General features: G+C 34.3%; 2 protein-coding genes across 2 annotated transcripts; one reads left to right on the forward strand and one right to left on the reverse strand.

Annotated features, from left to right (window-relative positions):
• The first annotated feature begins 259 nt into the window (after positions 1-259).
• LOC122044988 lies at positions 260-3,766 on the forward strand. The gene is made up of 2 exons (XM_042605028.1): positions 260-914; positions 3,640-3,766. Exons 1-2 carry the CDS (start codon positions 520-522, stop codon positions 3,665-3,667), a joined length of 423 nt encoding a protein of 140 aa, XP_042460962.1. The 5' UTR covers positions 260-519; the 3' UTR covers positions 3,668-3,766.
• LOC122044987 (chaperone protein dnaJ 20, chloroplastic-like) lies at positions 3,603-4,424 on the reverse strand. Its single transcript, XM_042605027.1, has one exon. It carries the CDS (start codon positions 4,409-4,411, stop codon positions 3,863-3,865), a length of 549 nt encoding a protein of 182 aa, XP_042460961.1. The 5' UTR covers positions 4,412-4,424; the 3' UTR covers positions 3,603-3,862.
• Positions 4,425-11,401: the final 6,977 nt, after the last annotated feature.

Genomic DNA, 11,401 nt, shown 5'->3' on the forward strand with positions numbered 1-11,401 from the left:
CTTCCCATCTCACGCACAACCTCCATGTGACGTCGCCTCCGCCGCCGGCGGGCCTCCTGTCGCCATCTCCACACGCTACAGCCACTTCCGGCGGACGCCGTAGTTAGCAGGCGTCGCCGACTTCGAGTCCAGCAGGCGAAGCCGCCTCAGGCAGACGCCAAGGCTTCCTTTAGAGGCTTCCAGCGCCTCCCGCCGCCGCGTCCGGCGAGTATCGACGCCTCTCCCATACTGCCGGCAGCGAATGTCTCCGCCGGCCGCGACTTCCGGCGGCGGTCAGCGCCTCCCGCCGGCCATGTGCCTCCTCCAGAGGCTGCCGTTACCGGCATCTCATGCTGTAGCCACCGCCGCAGCCGTCTTTGGCGGCCAGCACCTCCGGTTTCCCGACCGTCGATTCCGACGGCGGTACAGCCGCTGTCCTTGCCGCGTGCGGCACAGATCTGATCCAGTGCAGTGTTTCCGGACATCGGTTGTGTTTCCGGCCATCGAGCCGTGTGGTGTTTCGTTATTCGGATTGTTATCATGCAGTCGGACCGTGCTCCGTCCTGCGGATCTATATCGCGTCCGGCTTCGAGCTACTGGAGCCAGCTACGCGTTTGGTGGACATTTATCTACTATTCGGGATCGCGACGACTCCGTCAGCTCACTGATCCATACGAGGGCGCCCCCCTGGGCCAGGGTACGTTCTCGTACTCGATATCTGTTTATTTTACTACTATTCTGTTATTATCTGGATACTCATACATTTGTGGGATTCGCCTCGAGCACCGAGGTACCAGAGACCGGGGGGAACCCGGTCGCTGGATACAGGTACAGTTGACCGGAGGAGGACTTCTGACGATCTGGTCAACGCAGCGGACAGCTCACCCCCGGGTCGTGAGGATGCGGTCCACATTCCAGACACGTCACACCGGCAGGTTCGTTTTCTCAGCTTCCAGACAGGAACAATTACCATTGTTAATGTTTGGATTATAGGAATAGGAATACAGATAAGGGAATGAATCCTTGAAATTGGGTAATAACTCATTCCCATATACCTCACCTTCAATGAGTCATTACCCTATTTTCATCAATCAAAATATTCCCTTATTCCAAAAATACCCTTGACCTAAAATTAAAATTTTCTCCCTTAATACCAAATATCAAAATATATTTATTTATTTTTTCTTTCATATCACTTCTCTCTCTTTGTTCTCTCTCATCATATTTTCTCTCTCATCATTTTATCACACACTTTCTCTCTCCTTAATCTTTCTTATCATACTCTCTTTCCTTTTTTTTTTTCAATACACTTTCTCTCTCAACATATTTTCTCTCTCCTCCATCTCTTCCATCGCACACTCTTCCTTCTTTTTCTCTCATCATACTTTCTCTCTCCTCAATCTCTCCCATCACACTATCTTTTTTTTTTTTTTATCACACTTTCGCTCTCATCACACATTCTCTCTCCTCAATCTCTCTTGCCACACTCCCTCTTTTTTTTCCTCAACACACTTTCTCTCTCATCATACTTTCTTTTTCCTCAATCTCTCCCATCACACCACTCACTGCTCTCTTTTTTCCTCATCATACTTTCCCTCTCATCATACTTTCTTTCTCCTCAATCTCTCTCATCACACTCTCTCCCCTCATTTTTCTCATTACATTTTCTCTCTCTTCATCCTCTCCCATCATACTTTCTCTTACATCATATTTCCTCTCTCATCTTCTCTCATCATAATCTCTCCTATCACACTCTATTTTCTCATTTTCATTTCATCATACTTTCTCTCTCATTAGACTTTCTCCCTCATCATTCTCTTTCATCATATTTTTCTCTCACATTCATCTTTCTCTCACATCTAATTTTTTCTCTTATTTTCCTTTAAGGGTAAAAAGAGAAATTTTGATTTATTCCGATAGAAAATATGCAACTAACCAAACATTGCTTTTAAGAGTGATATTCATGCTCATACTCATTCCCATTCCACAATACAATGATTCTCATTCCAATTCCTATTCTTAGGAAAGAACCAAATGCCCCCTTAGTTATTTAATTTTTAGTCATTTTTTAAAGGTTAGGTGAGAATATAGAAGTCTAATTCAAGGTGGAAACTCACTGAGTTTGTTCAATTAAATAAATTGTATTTTTTAAAAATTGATTATTCAATATTTTTTTATCTTAAAATGGTATATTAGACCATATAGGTAATCACCAATTCTTTTCTCAATTATACAAGTCAATAAATTGAAGATAATAAGTCATCTTTTGCTCAAATTCAAGTCAAGAATTTTGAATCAAAACTCACGTTTAAACTCTATGTTTGAGCAAACTTTGACTTTGAAACCTAAATTGATTTACCCAAAATAAATACATAAATTCTCTCTTATAGAAAAATATTATTATTTTTATATCAGATATTAAACTGATAATGACAAATATTATATTTAATTTTAGCTAAAAAATTGAGGAAGATATGATTTTTAATGTTGTTGGTCCAAGATATTTATAGAAAATTTTCTATTTATGGTGTATTCAATTTGAGACTAAAGAGAACTATAATAATACATATTTTTTATATAAAAATAATTAGAAAAATTAATAACAAATCTTAAATATAATTTTAGTGTGAAAATAAATATTAATATAATTTAATTTTAAAATATTTAAAATTTAATTATTAATGGGGATAGATTCTTAATTAATAACTAGTGATCGTGCACACGCGTCGCGTGTGTAATATAATACATTAAAATACTAAAGTAGAATCATTGGTAAAGTCATTAGGGTAAAGTACCTGACTTTTGAAAATCTGAATTATTTTGGTCTTTGAAAATCCGAATTATTTGGATCTTCAAGTGTCACCCTTACGGTTTCCCTATGAAAAAAAATTAATTTAATTTAATATTATACTTATTTTAGTAAAAAAATTAAGAAAAATATATTTTTTTTAACATTGTCGGCCTAAAATATTTATAGAAGGTTCTTTGATCGTAGTGTTGTCAATTCTAAGATGTGGGACTAAAAAAAATTATATTTTTTTATATAAAACAATCAGAGAAAATTCATAATAATATGTCGTAGCTGAGTCTCGAACTCTAGATCACTGATTGTTGCGCTTGTGGAATTACTAATAAATCTTTGAATTATTTTTAGTGTGAATAGAAAAAAAAATATTAACGTAAATTTATTTTAGACTTCACCAAAGTTAATTAGTAGAGGGAGAAGTTTTTTAATAAAATAGTAAGATAATGAGATTGTATGTGTGAACGGATTAATGACCTTGTCAATTAAACAACTCACTTTTCAACCACTTGAATAATTAAAATTAAAAGCAACCCAATGACCGAGAAGTCGGAGTGATGCTAACTACTAACAGACTTAATTGGTCTATGGAAATTTTATTTATTCATTTATTTATTATAATACTTTTTTTATAAGTTTTTTAAATTATCAGAAGGTTCTTTGATCAGGGATATGACGCCAGAGAGTTCGTCACTTGGAATTGAAGGGTAAAAAAATATTCAAAATTAATCCAACGAAGTTCACACAAAGTTGTTAATATATCATCTTCATCAAGTCACTTTTTGTTTCTTTTTGCAATATATACTTGAAAAAGATGAATTATAAAAGTTTATAATCCTTTTTTTTTTCTTGCACAGCTCAAAAGTTATGCTCATCGAGGAGTAGAATTTAACTAATTCACAATCTAAAAAGAGTTAACGGCGATCTAGTTTGGTGACACAAACACCAACAAAAAAAAGAGTCCATAATCCATGGAAAATTTGAAAGATTCTCCGATGGATTGTTGGATTCGGTGTTCCGAGATATTTGGAGACCCAAATCTATTTCTAAATTCGCCAGATCCAAGCGCCGTCCGAGTCATCAACTCACCGAGTCGGCGCGGCGAGTGCGGCGCAGGCGGGCACCCCACGTTTCCTCGCCGCCAGCCTCCGCCACGGCGGACCGCCGCCCGAGCCCGTCCAGCTGCGTCTTCCAGTTGCCACCGGACGCCGCCCCTCCGCGCCGCCGCGCGCGGCCCTCCGGCCGGAAGGCGGCCGCCGCGTCGACAGCGGCGGCCCAGCGGTCGCCGGCGATGGCGAGGTCGTAGCTGCGGCGGCGGGAGGGGTCGGAAAGCACCTCGCAGGCTTCTCGCGCCGCCATGAAGCGCTCCGCCTGGCGGCGGCGCTCCTCGCCGGCCGGCGATCGGCACGTGTCTGGGTGCCACCGGAGTGCGAGCCGGCGGTACGCGGCGCGGATCTCCTCCGGGCCGGCGGTTCGGGACACGGAGAGGAGGTCGTACATAGTCCGCGCGACGGCAGTCGGGACGGCGACGGCGGCGGCGGCAGAGATCCTTACTTGCCGGGGAGTTCTTGGAGTGGAGACGGTGGATCTGAAGGCGAGGGAAGGAGAAGGGACGGCCAAGATCGCCATTAATTAGCTCTGTTGTTGTGGAGCTTCAAGAAATAGAGTGGAGATTTTATAGAGCGGAAAAGGCAGGAATTGTTTTTTTTTAATATATAAAAAAAAAAACAGGATTTGTTTTAAAACTTATACTTTATTTGTTTCCAAATGCTCCCTATAATTTTACAATATCTTTTATAAACGATCGGTTGTAGTAAATTAACATGGATGAAACTATAAGGATATTTTTAAACATTTGAACTATGAAAAGGGGCTAAATGCATTTCTTTTCTAATTAAAGCCTTCTTGCTTTGGTAATGTCCATTAACTCCTTCTGTTATTGAAATAACAACGGCGAAGCTACGAGGGGGTGGTAAATGTAATTTTAAAAACTAAAATGGAAAAAAGGAGGATGGGGACTATTATTTAGGATTAGTTCATACTTTGCTTTCATCAACCAGTCTTCTACTAGCAATTAAAGAATAAAAAACTATTTGGATTTTTGTGTTTTTTTTAAAGAAGATAGATTTGTCGTATGGCTTTACAGTTCTAGAAATGTGAAGAAAAAAAATAATAGTTTATTTAAATAATTGCCTAGTTTCATCAATTATACTGACACCTATTATTAATGTATAATTTAAAGGTTTTTTTTTTACTTTAGAAATTGTACTTAATCTTAAACTTTATTTTTTTAAAATATCTTACTATCTTACTTCTTACTATTTTATTAAAATTCTTCCTCCTTTACTAACTAACTTTGATGAAGCCTAAAATATATTTACGTTAATGTCCTTTTTTCCATTTACACTAAAAATAATTTCAAAGTTTATTAGTAATTCCACAAGCGAAACAATCAGTGATCTAGCGTTCGAGACTCAGCTACAGCGTATTATTATGAATTTTTCTTATCATTATTTTTTTCTGATTGTTTTATATAAAAAAATATAGTTCTCTTTAGTCTCATATTTTAGAATTGACAACACTATGATTTATGTTAAAAAATATACTTTTCTTAGTTTTTTTACTAAGACAAGTATAATATTAAATTAAAATAATTTTTTGTATAGGGAAACCCGTTACAGTAGTTTGTTGCTGGGATTCTCTAGATGAATATTACCCAAATAATTAATTTTTGGTTTATAAGGGTGACACTAGAAAATCCAAATAATTCAAATTTTCAAAGACCCAGATAATTTATATATTATTATATTACACACGCAACGTGTGCACGATCACATTAATTTTTATGGTGTTACAAAATAATATGAATGAGTGTTATAATATTCACACATTAAACGTATTTCATTTTGGTTAATTAGCCGATTTTATAATTAATAATTAAGAAAATAAATTTTAAATAAAAAATAAAAATAAATAATAGAATTTATAAATAATTAATATTAAAATTAAAAATGAAGATTCGAATCCCAACATACACAGTTTGTTTTTTCGTTTAAATTCATTATTTCAAATTAAGCTCGAGTCCATAATTAAATAGCCGAGCCGAGCTAAGCTCTAGTTGAACCGTTTTAATTTTCTCGAACTCGACCCAACTAAGTTCAAATTCGACTCAATTCATTTACATCACTAGTGCTTATGCTACCGGACGTATTAGTCACTACGGATTAATTTTCAACTACCTTGAAAAGTAATCCAACGGCCGAGAAATCGGAGTGATAGTGAACAGACATAATTGATCTATGTTTTTTTATAAGTTTTTTAAATGGTTAGAAGGTTCTTTGATGGGGATATAACGCCAAAGAATTCGTCACTTGGAATTGAAGGGTAAAAATATTCAAAATTAATATTCTAACGAAGTTCAAACAAAGTTGTTATCTTCTCAAACTTGATTAGATCTAATAATCTAACAAAATAATATATCATCTTTATCAAGCTATTAAAATTAATAATATGGAGTTAGCATAAAATATTTGTGTATTTTTTTTAAAAAAAATTTCATTTGTTTTATTGTAATTCTTTAATTCATAAAGTTATAACGGTGATAAATCTAGTTAAAATACATAAAATGTTGAATTCATTGAGCCACCTTTTTTTTTTACCCATTTTGCAATAGGTTCGGTCAAATATCATAAATGATCAAGTTATTAGTCAACAAAATTTCTAAGGAGTAAGGAGCCGGGGATATGAAAAAACCTAAGGCACACTTAAAAAACAAGAGTTACACTAGTCTGGGAATGAACTCCAAGGCCACTCCAATTCTCAAGTTAGATTTATTTGTGGTGGCATGTTGAAGGACGAAGATGGAGAAAAGAGGTAGAACTTGATGCCATTAAAGAGAATTCGGAATCCCTACTCATTACCTTTTATGAGAGATTATATAATTGTTAGGATAATATTTCCTCGTTGGTAGGGACAGATTTATATTAGGGCAGTACTGGGCTGTAGCCCACCCCAAAGTCAAGTAAGTACCCTTTTTCTATTGAATTTTTCTTGCTACACCGAGGCATTGAAATGAGCTTGATTCATTTCCATACGTAGCTTGCACATTAAACATCAAATGGAAATAAATCATGTTGCATAATAAATTCTGAAAAAACAAATAAATCAATAAGATATATGATATTTTCATTATTGATTTTTTAACTATCCTTTTAAATCATACTTTAAAATAATTTATTAACGATCTAAATGATCAAATCATATAATAATTTTATTACATGAATAATATAATAAAACATATACAATTTGGATGATTGATTTTTGTGGATAAGTATCCAACCATATAGAATAATGAGCTTTCTAATTAATTAATTATGTTTGTCGAATTTGACACGATATTGATGTGATATGTCAAAGTATGAGTGGACGCAATCGGAAACACTTACGTGTGTGCTAGTCGGTCCATCCTATGTTTCAGTACCAATATCAAACAAGAATTTTACTTAATATAATGAGTTTAATTATATATACCTAACTTATTGAACGAGAGTAAGTTAGTTAAGGATATAGATGTAAATTTTATTATAAATGATTTTTATATTTCAAAATTTGGTAGTCACATTTTGTTGAATAAATAATATTTTTTTTTCTGTTATATGTATATATATATATATAATTTTTATTATTTTTTAATAATATATATAATATAATATATTAAATTTGAGTCTTCCCAAGTTTAAGCCCAGTACATCTTTAATTTCCGGATCCGTCCCTGCTCGTTGCTCGAAACATCATCATCATCGTAGAAGCTGATGAGGGAACCAAATTTGACAACAGTTGATTGCTTCATATCCATTTAGCATCATGTGTCAGTAGGAAGACATCTAGGATGTCAAATATGATAATCTCATAACTGTGTCAAATCGTAAGGTAGAGGAAAAGTATTTTTTTTCCCTTCATTTTTCATCAATACATCAACATACATTATATAGTGATATGGTAATCACAGTAGGAATCAAATGTTGCCTTTTACATACCTATCCTACCATAATTTAGAGATTACATTCCTATCATGTTATAATCCTACCAGAACTCAACGATTATATTTCTTAACTCACTCCAACACTCTCCCTCAAGTTGGTATGTAGATCTCTCGCAACCCCAACTAGTAGAGTGAGTCAAGAAACTCCTGCTACATACTGTTTTTGTAAGTATATTTGCCAACTGATCTTCAGATTTGACAAAAGGAAACCAAATTATCGTTGCTTCAAAATTTCCTTTAATAATGTGACGATCAACTTTCACATGCTTTATGCAATCATGTTGAACTGGATTATGAGTAATAAGAATCACTGTTTTATTATCACAAAATTAATCAATCTCGTGATAAGGCACAAAGCCCACTTCGGTTAATAGACTCCTTAGTCAGAGGAGTTCACACACCCCTTTTGTCATACCTCGAAATTCAGCTTTAGCGCTGGATAATGTTGGAATAGATGATCTGAAAGGTAAAATGCAATTTCTCTTGCTTTCTAATCTAGCAAGAACAAACTATTAAATGAAATAAAAGAAATGCATAAAATAATAAGAGACTAAGTAAGAGGCGTTAGTGCAATTTGTACTAATGGTCTAGCTCAGATTTTGATCAATGACAAGTGAGTTAAGTTAGGTGTCTTTGTGATTTAAATTGCTTTGCCAAGTGTGGAATTGACGAGTCTAGAGGACCTGATACCAGGCTAAAATCCAGTTAGGTCTGCAGAACTAATGCAAAGTTCAGATAGGTCAACGTGCCAACCTAATATCTGGCAAGAAGTCCAGTTGGATATGCATACCTAACAACTGGCATGAAGACCTAGTGGGTCATGAGGCTAATCAACTGACTGCAAGTTGGTAAGTAAATTAAAGGTAAGACATTGGAGGAGAGTGACTCGGTGAGGACGCATCCAGTTTGAGGGGATAATATACATCAATCCAATTTAGGTCCATTTCAGATCCTTAAACTGAGACCTTGACTAGATCCTAGTCTCAGGAAAGATAGAGTCTAATTACTCCTCAGTATTATTATGCTAATACTTATCTTGCAGGTTATTACTTGGTTTGATGGACTAACATGTTTTTTAGGGTAAGATGAGCACAAAAAATCTCGGGTGAACAGTACCCGAGACACCTTCCAAGAGATGGAAGGCACCCTCATGGAAGGCGCCTTCAAGCATTGGAAGGCGCCCTCATGAAAGGCGCATTCAAGCATTGGAAGATGCCTTAGTATTGTTCATAGAAATTATAAAAGTAATTTCATGAAGCATATTGAAAGATTACAAAAGTAACCTAAAGAAGATCATAACTAGTGACATATATAATTCTGAAGTACAATTGATGCATTTCACAAAAATTAGCCATGTAATCTTTTTATAATGAGAAGACTTATCTAACTGATTGATGATTGTAGGGAGTAAGTCATGAAGTTCTAAGATCAGAAAAATTATAAGGTTACACTTTCAGAAAACTTTCACAAGAAAAATTATAGGACATCGTATTGAGTTAAAAACTGATGTCTAAACATATTGTCAAGTCAAATGTATATAAATTACTGGCTACTTATTAATAATCTACTTAATCAAGTTTCTTCTTCTATTTATCCTTAATCTATAAATGTAGTCATCTCCTAAGGTTTGTTTGGTATGCATGATAGGATAGGATTGAGTTGATTAGGATAGGATTAAAGGTAGGATAAATAATCCCTCTTGAGGCCAAGGTATTATGAATCCTACTCTTAATCATCCATAATCCTATCCAATCAACTCTATCAAACACTTGATTAAAAACTTTTTGAAAATATAATCTTATTCTATCATGCATACTAAATGGAGCCTTAGTCTTAGGAGAACCATTCGAAGCTTACCCTAAAAACAAAACAAAAAGAGTTGAATATCATAATACAATTTTGTTATATGATCCATAAAATCATTAACTTGTTTAATCAATTTCCATCTTTGTTTATCTTTGAAATTCAGAGAAATTGGATGACAACATTATCTTAAAAAGGTTGACTTCTTCTATAGGAGACATACTATTTACTCCAATTCTTCTCAATGTGCTCTGAAACTTTTTGTCATCTGTAGTTGAGCTCTTCTTTCTAGATTTAGATTCAAGAAGAAACCCTTGAACAAAAGAATGCTAACTTGTAAACCCTTGAACAAGATAGCCAGAAAAACAAAATCAAAAGGGGTACTCTAAGGTTTTAAAGTATTCCTCTGTTGGAGTATTGCTTATGGCCAGAAGGATATAACCTCGGGATCATACTTTGAGTTTTTAAAGTATTCCTTATTGCACCAGCCATCTTGATGAACTTCTCACGATTCATCTGCCAGCATAATAAAGTTTAAAATGCAATATCAAGTGTTGTACTAATTCTTTGAATAATTAAATCAGGAACAGATGACGAAATGCAACAGATAAGATTAGTAGCTTCAATAATCTGATAAAGGAAAATGTATGCAACTATAAATAGAAGTCATCATGAAAATTCACGCAGACAAATGAACCCAATTTGCTAAATCAATTTAACCAAATAAAAGAACGGTAAATTAGAGAAAAATCCTCAATCACAATGTTAACTTTACATGCAATCCCCATATCCAAAAAACTTTGTTTTCACTCCCTCCATCCAAAGTATTACTTGTTTCAACTCCTTCATGCAAATATTGATACCTAAATTGTCCCTCAGATTTTTTAGATACAAAAAGTCCAAAATTGAGTACAAAAAGTTCAAAGACGAGTATAATTCTTCTTAAAGTCAGTATTTTATATTAAAAATCGAGTATATTTTCTATCAAAATTGTCCCTCTTATTTTTTAGGTATAAAAAGTCTAAAAATAAATATAATTCTTGTTAAATTCAGCACTTTACACTATAATCTAGTATTCTATACTAGAATCTAGTATATTTTCTATCAAAATTAATCCTCATATTTTTCGGTATAATAGTCTAAAATGAGTATAATTCCTATTAAATTCAGCACATTAAATTAAAATTGAGTATATTTTGAGGTGACAAAAGAAGTGTACTCAATTTGATAGAAAATATACTGAATTTAAGAGAATTTATACTGATTTTTAGACTTTTTGTACGTAAAAATATCATGAGCAATTAGGTAAATATGTTTGATTGGGAAGTGAAAACAAAGATTTTCATGGATAGGGTCTGCATGTAAAAATTTGTTTACCAATAAGGGTTGCATGCAAATTTTCCCATAAAAGAATCCTATGTAGCTTGATTAATTAGATACATTTGAGTTGAGATGATATAGGAATTAAATAATTGTTATACAGATACCTGTTGGTATTAAGATCATTCAAATCTTTAATCAAACCAAAACAAAAATTAAACTTCAGCATTATCAGAAATGACTCAAATAAGCAAATATCATGAACAGTGGGCCAATCAATGATCGCTACTAATACAATCCTGCCATACTTTGTAGATTTCATCAAAACTCCCCGTAGAAATTAGTACTCCATCATTTACATTTATTGCAAGGAGTTGTAAGATCAATTAGTAACTTAGTAAATATATGAGATTATTTAATGAAACCACAGTAAATGTGTACAATGTTTACTTTAA

The sequence above is a fragment of the Zingiber officinale genome, chromosome 2B, assembly GCF_018446385.1.
Source record: "Zingiber officinale cultivar Zhangliang chromosome 2B, Zo_v1.1, whole genome shotgun sequence".
Taxonomy (NCBI): domain Eukaryota; kingdom Viridiplantae; phylum Streptophyta; class Magnoliopsida; order Zingiberales; family Zingiberaceae; genus Zingiber; species Zingiber officinale.